General features: G+C 35.4%; 1 protein-coding gene across 1 annotated transcript; it reads right to left on the bottom strand.

The window, feature by feature from the left end:
• Positions 1–8597: 8597 nt before the first annotated feature.
• On the bottom strand, positions 8598–10812 carry LOC136041160 (ankyrin repeat domain-containing protein 50-like). The gene has a single exon (XM_065725726.1). The coding sequence runs from the start codon at positions 10726–10728 to the stop codon at positions 8860–8862; it is 1869 nt and encodes a 622-aa protein (XP_065581798.1). The 5' UTR covers positions 10729–10812; the 3' UTR covers positions 8598–8859.
• Between the last annotated feature and the right edge of the window lie 9632 nt (positions 10813–20444).

The following is a 20444-nucleotide window of genomic DNA, read 5'->3' on the forward strand; positions in this document are numbered from 1 at the left end:
ACTAAAAAAAAACTGAAAAAACTAAAAAAAGGCAAAAACTACAAAAAAAAACTAAAAACTAATACAAAAAGTAAAAAAGCTAAAAAACTAAAAAAACTAAAAAAACTAAAAAAAGGTAAAAAACTAAAAAAAATAAAAAATAAAAAAAAACTAAAAAAAAGGAAAAAACTGAAAAATAAGCTAAAATAAAGGTAAAAACCAATAAAAAACTAAAAAAAAAAATGTTCGATTAGCAATCAACAAAGCACCGGGACACAGGGAGTATAAATGACGACCAGGACATAAGTAAAAAAAAAAAAACTATCTATATATATAAAAATAAGTTGTCTGTGGATCTTTGGATCGTGGATCAGGTGACGTCACCTGAAAAAACTGGATCAGGTGACGTCAAAACTGAAAAAACTAAAAAAAGGCAAAAACTACAAAAAAAACTAAAAACTAATAAAAAAAATAAAAAAGCTAAAAAACTAAAAAAACTAAAAAAAGGCAAAAACTACAAAAAAAAACTAAAAACTAATAAAAAAGCTAAAAAACTAAAAAAACTAAAAAAAAGGCAAAAACTACAAAAAAACTAAAAACTAATAAAAAAAATAAAAAAGCTAAAAAACTAAAAAAACTAAAAAAACTAAAAAAAGGTAAAAAACTAAAAAAACTAAAAACTAAAAAAAACTAAAAAAGGTAAAAACTAAAAGAACTAAAAAAGAAAAAAATAAATGACGACACTCAAAGAGAAAGCGACCAGGACAAAAGGAATGTTCGATTAGCAATCAACAAAGCACCGGGACACAGGGAGTATAAATGACGACCAGGACACAAGTAAAAAAAAAAATTAACAAAACTAAAAAGAAGGTAAAAACTACAAAAAAACTAAAAAGAAAAAAAAACTAAAAACTAATAAAAAAACTAAAAAATCTAAAAATCTAAATAAACTAAAAAAGAAAAAAAAAGGAAAAAAATAAAGGAGAAAAACAAAACTAAAAAACGAATGTATATACAGACCGGTACACCGGGATACAAATGACGACCGGGACACAGGGAATATAAATGACGACCGGGACACAGGGACACAACTACAACGGGGACACCGGGGGAAACAGGGGGATATAAATGACGACCGGGACAAAAAAACTAAAAAGAAAAAAAAACTAAAAACTAATAAAAAAACTAAAAAATCTAAAAATCTAAATAAGCTAAAAAAGAAAAAAAAAGGAAAAAAATAAAAGAGAAAAAATAAACTAAAAAACGAATGTATATACGACCGGGACACAGGGACACAACTACAATGGGGACGCCGGGGGGCACAGGGGGATATAAATGACGACCGGGACACCGGGACACAAGGAATATAAATGACGCCCGGGACACTCAAAGAGAAATCACAGACTGGAACACCGGGACACAAATGACGACCGGGACACAGGGAATATAAATGACGACCGGGACACAGGGACATAACTACAAAGGGGACGCCAGGGTGCACAGGGGGATATATAAATGACGATGGCGACTCAGGGAATGGTCGATTAGCAATCACCATCAACAAAGCTCAAGGGCAATCATTAGAATCATGAGGTATAGATCTGAATACGGATTGTTTTCCCATGGACCATTATATGTTGCATGTTCAAGAGTCGGTAAACCTGACAATCTATTTATATGCACAGACAATGGGACAGCAAAGAATGTTGTATATTCGCAAGTTTTACGTAGTTAAAAACATATATATATATATATATATATATATATATATATATATATATATATATATATATATATATATATATATATATATATATATATATATATATATCTATATTCACAGGTGGGACATAGGGACACAACTACAATGGCGCGTAACTAATATGGCGCGTAACGACTTACGCGCGCGGGGGGGCTTGGGGGGGCGCGAAGCGCCCCCACCAACTAGGTGTTGGGGTGGCGCGAAGCGCCACCCCAACAGCTAGTATATATATATATATATATATATATATATATATATATATATATATATATATATATATATATATATATATATATATATATATATATATATATATATATATATATATATATATATATATATATATATATATATATATATATATATATATATATATATATATATATATATATATACTAGCTGTTGGGGTGGCGCTTCGCGCCACCCCAACACCTAGTTGGTGGGGCGCTTCGCGCCCCCCCCAAGCCCCCCCGCGCGCGTAAGTCGTTACGCGCCATATTAGTTACGCGCCATTGTAGTTGTGTCCCTGTGTCCCACCTGTGAATATAGATAGATCTATATATGTGTTTCAAACTACGTAAAAATTGCGAATATACAACATTCTTGGCTTTCCCATTGTCTGTCCATATACAAAGCCGTATGTACTAATAATGACGTCATATGCAAACACTCTTTTTACAAACAAACAAACATGCATACACACAACTCGTCTTTATATAGATAGATAGATAGATAGATACAATACAAATTAGCTACGTAAAACTTGTGAATATACAACAGTCTTCGCTGTCCCATTGTCTGTGCGTATAAATAGATTGTCAGGTTTACCGACCCTCAAAGATGCAACATACAATTGTACATTGGTAAAGCAATCTGTATTAAGATCTATACCGCATTTTTCTAGTGATTGCCCTTGAGCTTTGTTGATGGTGGTTGCAAATGCTAATCGAATTGGGAATTGCAATCTTTTAAATTGAAAAAGCAGATCCGTTGGAATCATGGGAATGCGAGGAATAAGAACAGCCTCACCCTCATAAGGCCCTGTCAAGATTGTGGCCTCTATTAGGTTTTCCATTGTTTTTTTTTTACGGCAAGTCGCGTGCCATTGCAAAGCTTTGGTGGGTTGATATTTCTTAAAAGTATTATTGGTACGCCTATTTTTAGTTGTAGCACGTGTGGTGGAAACCCTGAAGGATCTATGGAATTTAAAAATTCAGATGGATAATTAACCGCTTCATTTGGTTCCAAAATACAAATCAACTGCGTAAAACTTGCGAATATACAACATTCTTCGCTGTCCAATTGTCGCTGCATATAAATAGATTGTCGGGTTTACCGACCCTCGAACATGCAACGTACAATTGTCCATGGGAAAAACAATCAGTATTAAGATCTATACCACATTTTTCTAATGATTGACCTTGAGCTTTGTTAATGGTGATTGCAAATGCTAATCGAATTGGGAATTGCAATCTTTTAAATTGAAAAGGCAGATCCGTTGGAATCATGGGAATGCGAGGAATAAGAACAGCCTCACCCTCAAAAGGCCCTGTCAAGATTGTGGCCTCTATTAGGTTTTCCATTGTTTTTTTACGGTAAGTCGAGTGCCATTGCAAAGCTTTGGTGGGTTTATATTTCTTAAAAGTATTATTGGTACGCCTATTTTTAGTTGTAGCACGTGTGGTGGAAACCCTGAAAGATCTATGGAATTTAAAAATTCAGATGGATAATTAACCGCTTCATTTGGTTCCAAAACTGTGTCGACTGACTTGTAAAGGACTGCCTGGTCTCGAATCTTGGTCAAAACAATATTGTTGATTTCGTGGACGTCTATATTTTTGGGTGCGAGAATCGCTCTTTCACTTAGCCATTTATTATTTTTATAATTTTTTAGAATATTCGGAAATACTTTTTCAATCAATTCATTTTTGGACGTCACTAAATTACAGAAATCAAAAGGTAGTTGTATACGTCCTGAAATTGAGTCTACTGGGAGCTTTCCGTTTCCCATTGCCAGCAATTGATCTGAAAATGTTTGACCAGAGTCATCGTTTTGCAATCGGACACGCATATTTGTAGTTAATTTTAATGTTTTTACGTGTGCCCATAAATTAGAATTTTTCAGGCAAGCATTCATTTCGTCTGCAGGAGTTGATCTAGGTATTATAGGTAATGTTTGCCTGAAATCTCCCACAAGCAATATTGATGTGCTGCCAAAGGGTTTCGACTTCCCTCGCAAATCTTTCAAGCATTGATCCAGAGCCTCGAGCGATTTTTTGTGTGCCATTGTGCACTCATCCCAAATAATAAGTTTGCATTGCTGCAATACTTTACCCATCCCAGATGATTTGGACATATTGCACGTGGGAGTTTCTGTAGAATGCAAGTTCAGAGGCAATTTCAAAGCGGAATGAGCAGTTCTTCCACCAGGCAGCAATGTTGCGGCTATTCCGGACGACGCAATTGCCAACGCTATATCATTTTTTGATCGAATTGATGCCAGAATCAGTTTTATCACAAACGTTTTACCAGTACCTCCAGGCGCATCCAAAAAGAAAATTTCTCCAACGTTGTTATCGACACAATGCATTATCGTATCATAAATGTCTTTTTGTTCCGACGTTAACTTGGAAATGTTATTTTGTACATACGACAATAGATCACTCGTACTGTAACTTTGTTCACGATCCAATTCTACACATGTCGAAACAGCAGCGATACGGTTAGGTGAAGGCATTCCCAAATCCTGAAGAGGTTTGTTTGCCATACGTACGCACAAATCTTCTATAACAACTAAAGTGTAGTTATAAATTTCTGATGTAAAATCAAAAGTCATATCTGACGTCTCTAACTGTTTTCGATGGAGTATATCTTCGGACATTTTTGACTTATATTTTCCCCATAACTCTGTAGGAGCTGATGGAGAGCAAGTTGTTAAAATGATGCCAAACAATGCACGAATTTGACTTGGGGTTGATGTTTCGCACGCGTCATTGATGCAGTTATCCCAGTGTTGGTCATTCTCCAATAAATTCAGAGCTTGGCATGCACTACGGTAAGTGTCATGTATAGTACCATTTACAGTCCTCAAATACTCAAAGGATGTCGGACCGGGTACATTCACCAAAAGCAGGCGTAGAAAGAAGCATTCATGTTGATTGGGGTGAACGGTGTAGAGTCTTCCTATCGTGGTATCTTTGAAGATGGTAGGTTGGCCGTCGACTGACTTACCCTGTTTTCGACGTTCAAATACTTTATTTTTAGTATTCCACGTGTAATACGAAGGCACTTCAGTATACAGCAGTTTTTTTTGCAAAAGAATCATTTTTGTAAAGCGAAAAAAAAGCTGTTAATGTTGTATCCGGTGGATTCAGGACTCTTTGTTGCACGTTGGTTTCCGTGAAATAAACACGTTGACCATTCTGTAAATGTACCGCTAAGTGAACAACAGCTGGACTACGTTCATGTATCGGAAATGAAAGAATTCGCCAAACAGCTTCATTACTGCTTATGTATCTTCCAGCCTGATATTGTACGATTTCATCGAAATCTTTGATTTCGGGCTGCAAGCCAAAAACTGCCATGTCACTGCCTTTGTTGACGTATTTACATATGTATTTGATTGCCTTTACGGAGTTACAGTATTCAACGTTTATGTGTGCATTAAATGTTTTTGATAATAATGGGGAATATGGAACAACCCACTGGTTATCTACTTCGATGGTGGTACCGTTACGCTTCTTTATTATTGCTGTTTTACCGCCATCTTCAGTAGATCTTCTTCTATATTGTGGGTAACCATCATTGCCAGTAATTGTGTTTGATACTAAAACTCGAGGATATTTCTTTGTGCACCTTCCTTTGGCCATGCATGGTGAATTTTCGTTCAGTGTACCGCAAGGTCCATGTATCATATTTTTTACAATAATATCATGTAACCCCTTATCGACATTTTTATCAGGTATTTCAGCGGAAATCACATCATCAATTTCGTTCGAAGTAATTTTTTTATGTAACCAGATTAGTATATGTGCGTGTGGCAAACCTCGTTTTTGCCATTCCACTGAGTACATCCAGCATCGCACTGACCCAAACACTTCAAGTTTTACAATGTAGTTTATCAGTGATTTCAACTTTTGCCAGAAGACACGGGCCGTAATGTCATGCCTATGAACCGCCGATTGTCCTTGAAGTAAAAGCTGCAGTATCTCGTCCCAAGATTGATTACATGTAAATGTAATACATAAATCTGGACGACCATAGAGACGAACATACGCAATAGCATCTTGAGCATATTCATGCATATGACGGGGACTGCCAGCATATGACGAAGGTAAAATTGTTAATCTTCCAACGTTTGTGGTATTACCGTCATTTATAACTGCATCTCGCAAATGAATGTATTGTTCAGAGTGGAGCTTGGTCTGATTCAGGCGGATATATAGCAAACGTTCTGATTCAATTTTAGCATACATATCAACGACGAATTGGTGAAACAATTCACGGCATTTTAAAATATAATTTTCTTCATCCTGCCGAATCATTAGTCTATAGGAATAATAATGCATTGCACTGCATTTCTTATTATTATTTATTCATTTCTTTGTTAGTGGCTGGATTCATCAATTTAATATTAAAGTGATAGCCGTCGGCTCCATCCCAAAAAATGATAGGATATTGTAGGGCATCGTAGCATCGATGAAGTTCAGCAATTCTTAACAACTGAGCGTTTCGCTTATGAAGAATAATATCTCGAGGTAAAAACTGATCACCGACCATAACGATTGCCACTTCGTCGATAGTTGGAGCATTGTATCTACGCACATGTTGGCCAGGAGGCGTTTTGTCAGCGGAAATAACAATTTTATGCGTATCAGTAGGCATCAAATCGATGGCTGTTTTGAACAGACGCACTAAATTATTATTTTCGTCGAAAAGATGTTGCAATTGGGAAACGATTGTCCTTTCAACGTTGGGAGAAATTTCGCAACGTGCATTCAATTCAGAATTTCTATCACTGATGAAGTACAATTGTAAAAATTTATGATTCTCGCCTGAGAATGGTAGAAGGGACCCTGCTCTATGATAAATTTGCCCTTTTACTTTGAAAGTAGACATAAATTGATCTGGATTTTCGATTTGGGCTCCAAACGACGTCATTTGGAAACATGAGTTGTATTTTCTGATTTTTGACAAAAAACGCTTAGATTTTGACGTAGTTCCAGTAAGGAAAGTCTTCAATGGCTCTGGTGTTGCAGCCAATAGAGGAAGTTTAACTTTTCCTGAGGCGCAACACATTCCCATTGCTTCACCATTGAATTTCAAGGCCTTGTAATAGGGACAAATTTTAGACATTGTCCCGATTTGAACACATCTACTCAAGCTATAATCATCGACTGGGTTGTACCTGAATGCCAGGCGATAACTTTCAGGTTGCTCTGATTCCTCGGCACGCTTTCTTTTCTGACTTTCTCTATCAGCAGCAAGTTTTTTGGCATAGACTCTTTGAGCATCTTCATCGGCTTTTGCCATTGTAAGTTCATCAGTCATTGTAAACTTAAACATTAATAGATTTCTACGTGAACATATGTCTTAAATATCTTGAATGACGTCACCGTCAAAGCAAAAATGACGACAACTAATTTCATGACGTCAGTCAACACAGAAACATGACGTCACCTGATCCACAGACAGACACACAGACAGACAACTTATTTTTATATATATAGATAGATAGATATAAGTTGTCTGTGTGTGTGTGTGTGTGTGTATCGCGTGACGTCATGTTTGTGTGTCGACTGACGTCATTATAAGGATTGAGCTGTATGCGTCATGAAGTTGTTTGTCGACTGACGTCATGTTTGTCAACTGATGAAATTACATACCGAGACACCGAGACACAAATGACGACCGGGACACAGGGAATATAAATGACGACCGGGAACCTCAAAGAGAAATTACAGACTGGGACACCCGGACACAAATCACGACCGGGACACAGGGAATATAAATGACGACCGGGACAAAGGGACACAACTACAACAGGGATGCCAGGGGCACCGACGGGATATATAAATGACGACCAGGACACAGGGATTGTTCGAATAGAAATTACAGACCGGGACACAAATGACAACCGGGACACCGGGACACATGGAATATAAATGACGACCGGGACACTCAAAGAGAAATTACAAACTGGGATACCGGGACACAAATGACGACCGGGACACAGGGAATATAAATGACGACCGGGATACAGGGACACATCATTAGAATAATGAGGTATAGATCTGAATACGGATTGTTTTTCCCATGGACAATCATATGTTGCATGTTCAAGAGTCAGTAAACCTGACAATCTATTTAAATGCACAGACAATGGGACAGCGAAGAATGTTGTACATTCGCATGTTTTACGTAGTATATATATATATATATAATATATATATATATATATATATATATATATATATATATATATATATATATATATATATATATATATATATATATATATATATATATATATATATATATATATATATATATATATATATATATATATATATATATATATATATATATATATAGATATATATATCTATTCACAGGTGGGACACAGGGACACAACTACAATGGCGCGTAACTAATATGGCGCGTAACGGCTTACGCGCGCGGGGGGGGGGGCTTGGGGGGGCGCAAAGTGCCCCATCAACTAGGTGTTGGGGTAAGAAGCGCCACCCCAACAGCTAGTATATATATATACATATATATATATATATATATATATATATATATATATATATATATATATATATATATATATATATATATATATATATATATTCACAGGTGGGACACAGGGACACAAATACAATGGCGCGTAACGACTTACGCACGTGGGGGGGGGGCTTAGGGGGGCTAAGCACCCCCACCAACTAGGTGTTGGTATGGCGCGAAGCGCCACACCAGCAAATAGTATATATATATATATATATAAATATAAATATCCTTGTTCTTTGATGCACACACTCTTTTAAAACTCAGCGCTACGCTCTTAGAATATTCTTTCAATCACTAAATCAATTATCTTATGCTAGAAACTCTTAATGCTATCACTCCTTGTCGAGTGGTTCAGAATCATTTATGAAATTTTTCAAGTTTTCATTGCTTAGATAGCTCAGTATTTGTTCAGCACATTCATGTGGTAACTCAGCAAATCTGTTCAAGAGAGAATTGAAACTTCTATTGGCTAGTTCAAGCAGCACTTTCCTTTCTATGCTGTTTCTGAAACGGCTTTTTATTATTGTGTTATACATTGAAAATTTTCTTTCCCAGTTTGATGATTTCAGTAAACCTTTCAAAGAATTTTCATTCATCGTGTATAGTTCTATTGAGCTTATTCCTTTGATAAAAATGTCATAGAACGTTATATTACAAAATATTGTCTCACTCCTCATTTGTTGTAGTTCTCTTACAAATTGATCCTTGAGCTCATTTGCAGGATAACTTGTCTGAGTCTTGTCTGAGAGCCTTATGTTTCTTTTACTTACATATAAATTTGCCACTCTCAGTTTTAATACATGGCTTGCAAAATAAACATCAGTATTATGAACAGCTACATCAAAAGCTGTAAGGTCATTTTTACAAGTAATATCTATGTCAGATCCATGCTCCAGGAGAGTTGCAACACACTCTTTATCTCCATTCCTACTAGCATAATGAAGTGCTGTCATGCCATGCTTGTCCTTAGAGTTAACATAGGCTCCATATTTGAGAAGACATTCACATGTCTCTATGTGTCCTTCCTCAGCTGCAAAATGAAGTGGACTTTCACCTTCTACATTTTTTATATTAACATCAGCGCCAGACTTTAAAAGACATTCAACAGTCTGTGTGTGTCCTTTCCAAGCTGCTAAATAAAGGGGAGTGTTACCATGATTATTTCTTATATTAACATCAGCGCCAGACTTTAAAAGACATTCAACAGTCTGTGTGTGTCCTCCCCAAGCTGCATTATGAAGTGGACTTGTACCATTCTCTTTTTTTACATTAACATCAGCACCAGACTGTATAAGACATTCAACAGTCTCTGTGTGTCCTTCCTGAGCTGCAAAATGAAGTGGACTTGCACCAATAAAATGAAGTGGACTTGCACCATTCTCATTTTTTACATTAACATCAGCGCCAGACTGTAAAAGATATTCAAAAGTCTGTGTGTGTCCTTTCCAAGCTGCTAAATGAAGGGGAGTGTTACCATAATTATTTCTTATATTAACATCAGTGCCATACTTTAAAAGACATTCAACAGTCTTTGTGTGTCCTCCCAAAGCTGCAAAATGAAGTGGACTTTCACCTTCTACAGTTTTTATATTAACATCAGTGCCAGACTGTAAAAGACATTTAACAGTCTGTGTGTTTCCATTATAAGCTGCATTACGAAGTGGACTTCTACCATTCTCTTTTTTTACATTAACATCAGTACCAGACTGTATAAGATATTCAACAGTCTGTGTGTGTCCTTCCCAAGCTGCAAAATGAAGTGGACTTTCACCTTCTACATTTTTTATATTAACATCAGCGCCAGACTGTATAAGACATTCAACAGTCTTTGTGTGTCCTTCCCAAGCTGCAAAATGAAGTGGACTTTCACCTTCTACATTTTTTATATTAACATCAGCGCCAGACTGTAAAAGACATTCAATAGTCTGTGTGTGTCCATTCCAAGCTGCTGAACAAAGGGGAGTGTTACCATAATTATTTCTTATATTAACATCAGCACCAGACTGTATAAGACATTCAACAGTCTCTGTGTGTCCTTCCTGAGCTGCAAAATGAAGTGGACTTTCACCTTCTACATTTTTTATATTAACATCAGCGCCAGACTGTAAAAGACATTCAATAGTCTGTGTGTGTCCTTTCCAAGCTGCAACAAGAAGTGGACATCCTTTTGAAGCTGCTAAATAAAGTGATCTTATGGACATGTTATTTTATTATGTTTCCGTAATTTAAATGGATATGAACCACTGTTCTCATATCATTACTACATATAGGTATGATTACGTCATGACTCCTGTATTCGTATGATGTACATACCCTCCGTAATGATTTTAATTAAAATTACGTCATTAGCCTAGGTTACAGGTAACACAAGAGTAATACATAATACCATTTCAATTGATCAGCAAACTATTATTGCTGTATTGAGCACTATTGTCACTTATCAGTCTTCTCATTAAAATTCCTATTATTTTTGATGAATTTGCTAATAATTATGATCTGAAATTTGAGGTTTTCTCATGGAAATACTTTTTCCAAGATATTTGAATTAGGAATTTTGAGATGTTGCATTTAAAATTTACTACTCTGACCTTAGCGACTTTTAAAACCTTGCTTTAGAGTAAGGAACTCAGTTCAATGTAATTTGAAAGTAATCAGAGTCTCTAAATAATCAGGTCACATTGTTTATATAGGGCTAACAGTTCTGATGCTTAAACACAGTAGATTCGGAAAGGAACAGAAGTTAAGTCTTTTTTTTCATCTAAATAAAAGTTTTCCGAAAATGTAGTTTTTGTTCATTTTGCATCCTAAAATGAAGAAATGTTAAAATAATCAATCATAGCAAATATAAAACTAACTAGTACCAAAATAGATATATAAATGATTCTTAAAACGAATAAAAGTTAAATTTGTTAGTTGGGTCAAGCTTGAATCAAACAAAAGCTACCACAAACAATATTTTGCCTACTTTCCCCTTACCCTTTTCCTATCCATTAAAGTCTTAGGCATATTGCGTCATTTGCGGTTCATCTATATATAGAAAATGTAGTATCCGTTACACTATCCTTGCCGATACACCGTTACACGTTTTTACCGTTCTTACCGTTATAGAAGCTAAAAAAATTGAGGCTCTTTTTAAATTTTATTAAATTGCTTAAAATGTAAAAAACTGATGATTGCACAGATATTTCAACATATTTTGTCAATGGATTAAAGCAATTCGAAAACCTTAAAACAGAAAAGCAAAACCTTGAAGTTTAGTAGAAATTGTTGAAGTTTAGAATGCTTGCTAATCAAAGAAAATTTGTCAAAGCGTCATTTAACGTCAAAAAGAAATTATTATTAAATTGCTTAAAATGTAAAAAACTGGTGATTGCACAAATCTATATGTATATAAATAAGTTGTATGTTAGTGTGTTTGTACGCATATGACGCCAAAATAAGTATATAAGGCTTTGTATATGACACCACAGGCCTTGTATATGACGTCATTATAAGCATATAATGCGGCGATTCAGAGAGAGATTTTAGTATAAATCCTACAATGACAGAAGAAACAGCCAAGGAAGCTCCTCAAAGAGTTAATTCAAAGAGAAATTTTAGTATAAATCCTACAATGGCAGAAGAAAAAGCCGAGGAAGCTGCTCAAAGAGTTAATGCCAAAAGGCTTGCGGCTAATAGAGAAAGTAAGAAAAGAAAGCGTGCCGAGGAATCTCATAAACAGCGTGAATACAGGCTTGCGTCTCAAAGAGAAATTACCAAAAATAATCTTGTCGAGGAATCACAAGAACAACGTGAAAACAGGCTTGCGTCTCAAAGAGAAATTACCAAAAACAATCTTGCCGAGGATTCACAAGAATAACGTGAAAACAGGCTCGCGGCTAAAAGAGAAATTACAAAAAAAGATCGTGCCGAGGAATCACAAGAACAACATGAAAACAAGCTCGCGGCTCCAAGAGAAATTACCAAAAGAAAGCGTGCCGAGGAATCATAAGAACAACGTAAAAACAGGCTTAAGGCTCAAAAAAGATTATGCTAAAAGAAAGTGTGCCGAGGAATCACAAGAGCAACCTGAAAATTATCGCCTGGCATTCAGGTACAGCCCAGTCGATGATTATAGCTTGAGAAGATGTGTTCAAATCGTGACTATGTCTAAAATTTGTCCCTTTTCCAAGGCTTTGAAATTTAATGGTGAAACAATTGGAATGTGTTACGCCTCAGGAAAAGTTAAACTTCCTCAACTGGCTGCACCACCAGAGCCATAGAAGACTTTGCTTGCTGGAACTACGTCAGAATCTAAGCGTTTTTTTATCAAATATCCGAAAATATATTTCCAAATGACGTCGTTTGGTGCCCAAATAGAAAATCAAGATCAATTTATACCTACTTTCTAAGTAAAAGGGCAAATTCGTCATAGAGCAGGGTCTCTTCTACCATTCCCAGGTGAGAATCATAAATTTTTACAACTGTATTTAATCAGTGATAGCAATTCTGAATTGCATGCATGTTGCAAAATTTCTCCCGACGTTGAAAGGTCTGTCGTTCCCAATTGGAGCATCCTTTCCACGAAAACAGTGAACAATGAAAACATGCAGTTGTAAATGACGGTAATACCACTAAAGTTGGAAGATTAACGATTTTACCTTCGTCATATGCCGGCAGTCCCCGTCATATGCATGAATATGATCAAGATACTATTGCGTATGTTCATCTCTATGGTCGTCCAGATTAATTTATTACATTTACATGTAATCAATCTTGGGACGAGATACAGCAGCTTTTACTTCAAGGACAATCGGCGGTTCATAGACATGACATTACGGCCTGTGTCTTCCGGCAAAAGTTGAAATCAATGATAAACTACATAGAAAAAACTTAAAGTGTCTGGGTCAGTGCAATGCTGGATGTTACTCAGTGGAATGGCAAAAACTAGGATTGCCACACGTACATATTTAAATCTGGCTACATGATAAAAGTACTTCTAATGAAATTGATGATGTGATTTCCACTGAAATACCTGATGAAAATATCGATAAGGGCTTATATGATATTTTGGTAAAAATATGATACATGGACCTGGCGGTGAACTGAATGAAAAATCACCATGCATGGCCAAAGGAAGGTGCACAAAGCAATATTTTCGACTTTTAGTACTCAACACAATTAGCACCCAACTTTGAATACTGTAACTCCGTTAAGGCAACCAAATACATATGTAAACACGTCAACAAAGGCAGCAACATGGCAGTTTTAGGTTTGCAGTCCGAAATCAGTGTTATCGATGAAATCGTACAATATCAGGCTGGAAGATACATAAGCAGTAATGAAGCTGTTTGGCGAATTCTTTCATTTCCGATACATGAACGAAGTCCAGTTGTTATCCACTTAGCGGTACATTTACAGAATGGTCAACTTGTTTATTTTTCTGAATCCAACATGCAACAAAGAGCCCTGAATCCACTGGAAACGTCGTTCACTGCTTTCTTTTTGTTATGTCAAAATGATTCTTTTACAAAAAACTGCTATACACTGAAGTACCTTCGTATTACACGTGGAATTCTAGAAAGAAATCATTTGAACGTCGAAAACAGGGTAAGTCAGTCGACGGCCAGCCTACCATCTTCAAAGATACCGCGATAGGAAGACTCCACACCATTCACCCCAATCAACATGAATACTTCTTTCTCCGCCTACTTTTGGTGAATGTATCAGGTCCGACGTCCTTTGAGTATTTGAGAACTATAAATGGTACTATGCATGACACTTACCGTAGTGCTTGCCAAGCTCTGAATTTATTGGAGAATGACCAACACTGGGATAACTGCATCAATGACGCGTGCAAAACGTCAACTCCAAGTCAAATTTGTGCATTGTTTGGAATAATACTAACTTCGTGCTATCCTTGAGCTCCTACAGAGTTGTGGGTGAAATATAAATCGAAAATGGCCGAGGATATACTCCATCGAAAACGTTTAGAGACGTTAGATATGACCTTTGATTTTACATCAGAAATTTATAACTCCACTTTAGTTATTATTGAAGATTTGTGCGTATGTATGGCAAACAAACCTCTTCAGGATTTGGGAATGCCTTCACCTAATCGTAATGCTGCTGTTTCGACACGTGTAGAATTGGATAATGAACAAAGTTACAACACGAGTGATCTATTGTCGTATGTAGAAAATAATATTTCTAAGTTAACGTCCGAGCAAAAAAATTAAAGACATTTATGATAAGATAATGCATTGTGTAGATAACAACATTGGAGAAATATTCTTTTTGGATGCACCAGGAGGTACTGGTAAAAGTACCTCCTGAGACATCCTGAGGTCTTCGAAGCCTGGAACCATATGCAAAATGGCAAGATATGTGGAAAAGGTGGGAGAGGCTCAGTCGAGCCCGAGTGAAAGAAAATAAGTATTGTTTTATATCGAGTGTGTGTTCTATGCAGTGTTGTATCATTAAACTATGTTGTGTATGGTCGTAGGGCTCAAATAAACTTTTTTCTTTCTTTCTTTCTTTCTATTAGTTATATTCACTTAGAAAAATTTCACTGTCTTAGAATAACTCCTCATTGTTAGATCTTTTGCTATTTGTATTATGGAAAGGCAGTGCGGCCTTTAGCGTGTTTTTGTTATTTACATAACCTTTTTTATTGGGAATTTCTTTCTTGGTTTTAACTGAAATGAAAACTCAATTAAGAAACCGACTTGATCCTGAAAGTAATATTTTATCAGCTTTCAGCAGTATCCCTGCTCCTATCCAATCTTTGTTGATACAAAATTAATCAAAGTTATCTAATTAGAAAGGTTAACACACGCCTATATGTAATTTCTTAACCAAGTCCATGATTTGGTGCTAAAACTTACTCTGTGAAAACATTTGTTGCTTACACGAGCCCAACCCATATTGGAACCCGCTGAGCCGGAAAACGACGTTGTTTATACCATAACTCTCGTTTTTTGCTACCATTTCGAAAAAGGTTGAACTTGTCATCTTTCTACACATATCAAAATAACCTGACCTTCAGCTCCTGTATAGTTTTTGTCTCTATTTCTTATGCATAATTTGTTCTATATAATTTGACTTTTCTTGCTCTTTTCTTATTTTTGAACTGTTGAATTAATTTTTGCATATCGGACTTTTCGGTGTCCTTTCCTTGCGCTCTCTCTCTCTCTCTCTCTCTCTCTCTCTCTCTCTCTCTCTCTCTCTCTCTCTCTCTCTCTCTCTCTCTCTCTCTCTCTCTCTCTCTCTCTCTCTCTCTCTCTCTCTCTCTCTCTTTCTTTCTTTCTTTATTTCTTTCTTTCTTTCTTTCTTTCTTTCTTTCTTTCTGTCTTTTCGGTGTCCTTTCGGTGTTCTTTTTTCGGTGTCCTTTCGTTGCGCTCTCTCTCTTTCTCTCTCACTCTTTCTATTTCCTTCTTTCTTTCTTTTTCTCTCTCTTTCTTTCTTTCTCTCTTTTTCTCGCTTGCTTTTTCCTTCTTCCTCTTTATCTGTGTAATTTCCTAATTGTTCAAATTTGTTCAAATTATCTAATAAAACAGAAAAAAAATATTATAACGACTTTTGTACGGATGTTTTTTGAGCCCATATAGTCTTATCAGAAGGATATGAATGCTGGAATTAAAGATTAATTAATGAATTATTACTGTAATCAAACAATGAATAGAAATTTTTATTCAGTCAATTAAACTTATGGCGAGATATAGTTTTTTTTAGTTAAATTTGTTTAGTTTTAAATTTAATTTAATTTTAACTAAATTGCATTTTAATTTTTTTTATTAAATTCGCAGTACCTATGCTGAGTTCACTGTTTGTCATTTTTATAATGTCACGCTCGTTTATTGAATGTACTTAAAGTAAAAATACCAGGGGACAGAGCTTTACTCGATGACAAGAAAAACATATTTTAAGACTCAAAGCTCTTGGTGTATTTATTACCAATTAATCAAATTAATTTTACACTGTCGACAATCAAATTAATTTGTAGTATGCTTTATAAAACTTTCAGTACAGACATTCATCTTCAGGAAAATTACTATAACTATTCCAAATATTTATGTTATCATTCGTAAGATTTTAAATTATATTGTGTGATATATTATATGCGATATTATCAAAAAATGTTATGATGGCATCTTTCCAAAATTGAACCCCTAAACGAGTATTCCAACAGTCCAGACCTACATAGAGCGTTTTTTTACATCGAAAAATGGTAGTATGCCAATTTTCAGAAAGAATTATAGTGTGGTTTTCGAGAAAAATTACCGATAAATAAATATATATATTTAAACAATCATTATTTGTTTAATATAATTAAATTCTTATAATTCTTATAATTCATAAAAATTCTTAGTCACTTTTTCTTTTCTGTTCTGTAGTCATTTATTTCTTTCGCTAGCTAGAGACCCGGGACCTATAGAAGCGCCCCCTCCTGTACCCCCACTACCAAGAGATTATGCTGAATTTCTATGTTCTTTGGAAAAAACACTTAGCTAATAGAAGGGGTAAGCTTTTGTGTGAACTGCAAAAGCATGTGCTGCTTAATTTGAATAATAGCATGTCTAATATCACCCTAGTTTGTCTTTACTGCCGTTTTAAATGCATACGCTCTCTTATTTTTTGTTAATTAGTATTTTCGACAATTGTTTTTCTTTGAATTACTTTTTACATTTGTTAAGTTGCTTATATATTTCGTAGTTTTTTTATTAGTCCTGACTTTAATTAACCGACCCTTTTACTTTTTGAGTTTTCGTGTACTTTTTACACTTTTTGTTTCTCATTGCATTGTTTGGTCTGTTAGTTCACAATGTCGATTTACGACAACATCGATCTTTTTTTAATAAGATCAATTTACAATGTCGATTTACGACAATATCGATCATTTTTGAATAAGATCGATTTACAATGTCGATTTACGACAATATCGATCTTTTTTTAATGAGATGTATTATTTGCTTCTAGTAGTGGTTTTGAAAAAAGTCATATCTTTTCAGATATGAAAACAGAATATACATACTATGGTCATTTACTGAAATGCTTGAAATGGTATTTTGGGTTTATGTATTTTCGGGAAAATTCCATTTTTATGAAAATTTCGATGTTTTTGCCTTTAATGAGTGTTAAATCTCTCCCTCCCTTCCTCGTGAATGTTTCATTTGTGCATCTAAGGTAGTATCTACACTCTTGTATTTAATTATATAAAAAAAAACTAGTTTTTTTTAAACTGAAAGTAAGGAGAGACATTAAAACTTACAACGAACAGAAATTACTCCGTATATGAAATGGGTTGTCCCCTCTGCAATCCCTCGCTCTTTACGCTAAAGTTTGACTCTTCGCCACAATTCTGCTTTTTAAAACAATTAAAAGCTTTAGCGTGAAGAGCGAGGGATTGCAGAGAGGAAAACCCATTTCATATACGGAGTAATTTCTATTCGTTTTAAGTTTTGATGTCGCTCCTTACTTTCAGTTTAAAAAACTAGTTTTTTTTATTTAATTTCTGAACGTTTTTGAATTAATACATTTTTTTATTTTGGCTCTCCGCACATAAATTATTAAAATGAAATTTTCATATTAATTCTTTTTTGGCTAAATGACTTTCTCTTAGTTTTGATGAGACGATTTTGAGAAATAAGAGGTGGGGAAGGAGGCATAGTTGCCCTCCAATTTTTCGGTTACTTAAAAAGGCAACTAGAACTTTTAATTTTTAACGAACGTTTTTACTAGTAAAAAATATACGTAACTTAAGAATTAACTTACGTAACAAACTTTTATATTCTTATATTTTTTATTCTGTATATGAGGAGGTTTGTCCCCTCGTTAATACCTCGCTCTTTACAATAAATCTTATGTTTTGTCCCAATTCTCTAAAAATGACCCCTGAATCAGAAAGGCCGTAGAATAAATAGTTGAAATTACTAAAAATACTTTAGCATAAAGAGCAAGGTATTTATCTCCTCCTAAATACCTCACTCTTTATGCTAAAGTATTTTTAGAACCGCTACTCCTTACTTTCAGTTGAAAAAACCTTTTCATGTTTATTTTTTCATTGTTTTTTTTTTATATTAATGCTAGAAAATCCCGATTCCTTTTCATTGAATTTCTCTTCCCCCATGGCATATTCCTCCAAGGTAAGATCCTCCCACATAGCCCTTTCTCCTCAACCCCACCCACAAGCCAAAAAAAATCCCCCTGAAAACGTACACTTCCAGGGACTTTGGGGGAGTGAGTCAATCCAAAGACTTGGTTATTGACTATGTGGAACAAATTGGCTATCTCAAAATTTTAATCCGTTGACTTTGGGAAAAAATGACCGTGGGAGGGGGCCTAGGTACCCTTCAATTTTTTTGGTCACTTAAAAAGGGCACTAGAACTTTTCACTTCCGTTAGAATGAGCCCTCTTGCGAGATTCTAGGACAACTTGGTCGATACGATGACCCCTGGGAAAAAAAACAAACAAATAAACACGCACCCGTGATCTGTCTTCTGGCAAAAATACGAAATTCCACATTTTTGTAAATAGGAGCTTGAAAAGCGTGAAGTTTAAAAATATAGAACGTGGTTGAAATATCAGCAGAAGATAGAGAAACAGGGTGATTTAAGAGTGGAAGTTTGACTTTTAAGCATAGAAAATAGTAAAGAGAAGATGAATCTCCCTCCAGCTCCAGGGATAGTTGTACCTGTGACCATGCACCACAATGTGGTTGGTTATCAACAACATGGACAACTTATATTTGTGAGATCTCCCATTACCAATCAAGGACAGCCTGTGATTTTCCAGAATATGCAAGTGAACCCAACTGCAAGTGTTTCTAGCTGCCAGGGACAAGGTCATTTTAGTCCAGTGTCAGGAGGAATAACAAATATCAGCCATTTCCCAATTGTGACAAATTATTCAGTGCCTACTTCAAACAGATTTCAATCCCTTCAAGAATGGAATGAGAACTTTCCTCCTTTACCATCAAGTGAAAATAGTGAAGAAGAAATGAGAGCAGTGAACCCACTAGAAGCTGAAGGTGTCATCAGTGAGGCAAACACTGACAATCCTACAAAAACTGGAATGAAAAGAAGAGATGTTTCACCAGTGTCTGAGTACCTGAATCAACCTCAAAACAAAAATTTGAAGCGGAAGCTTAATGAAGTACAAAGTAGCATAAATCAGAATCCTGCCATGTTGAACAAGAAAAGTGTTGAAATGCCATATAGTGATCTTTTATCCATTTCTGTGGAAGCTCAAGTAACTGAGGATAACCAAAAGTTCCCAGATGATTTCACAATTACTAAGTTTTTGAGCTCTATTTTTGGAAAGGAAAAGTTTGAATTTGAAGTTAATAAGACAAGAGAAAGACTTTTAATCCATACAGAAAAAGAGGAGATAGCTGCTAAACTGTGTACAATAAGTCAAATAGCAGAAACTAAAGTTAAAGTGAATAAACGGGAAAGCCTGACTTGAGGCATTGTGAAAGGTGTTCCTCTACATCTCTCAAATGAGGATATTCTAGCAAGTATAAGGTCAAACATTGAAGTTTTATCAGTTATCAGACAGAAAAGATTTAACAAAGAATTGAAAAATTAGAGGACAGCCTTGCAGTTTTACTTACGTTTAAATCAAATCTTCTTCCCTCTAGCATATGGTTCTGTGGAAGAAATAGGGAACTTCATACCTATAACAGAAGAGTGATCCAATGTTTTAAGTGCCAAAAATATGGTCATATCCAAAAGGACTGCCATGCCAACCAACCAATCTGCTTGCGATGTGCAGGGAAGCATTCATCAGCAGAATGTCATCTTAAGAATAACCAAGTCACTACCAACAAAGACATGTATAAATGTGCCAATTGTCTTGGAAATCATTCTTCAACTTCACCAGCCTGTCAAATTAGACTGAAAAATAAAGAGATTCTGAATGTGGCTGAAAAATATC

This window comes from Artemia franciscana, chromosome 1 (assembly GCF_032884065.1).
Source record: "Artemia franciscana chromosome 1, ASM3288406v1, whole genome shotgun sequence".
Taxonomy (NCBI): domain Eukaryota; kingdom Metazoa; phylum Arthropoda; class Branchiopoda; order Anostraca; family Artemiidae; genus Artemia; species Artemia franciscana.

Coding starts and splice junctions, on each gene's coding strand:
- LOC136041160 (XM_065725726.1), bottom strand. CDS start 10,728: ATGTCCATAAGATCACTTTATTTAGCAGCTTCAAAAGGATGTCCACTT.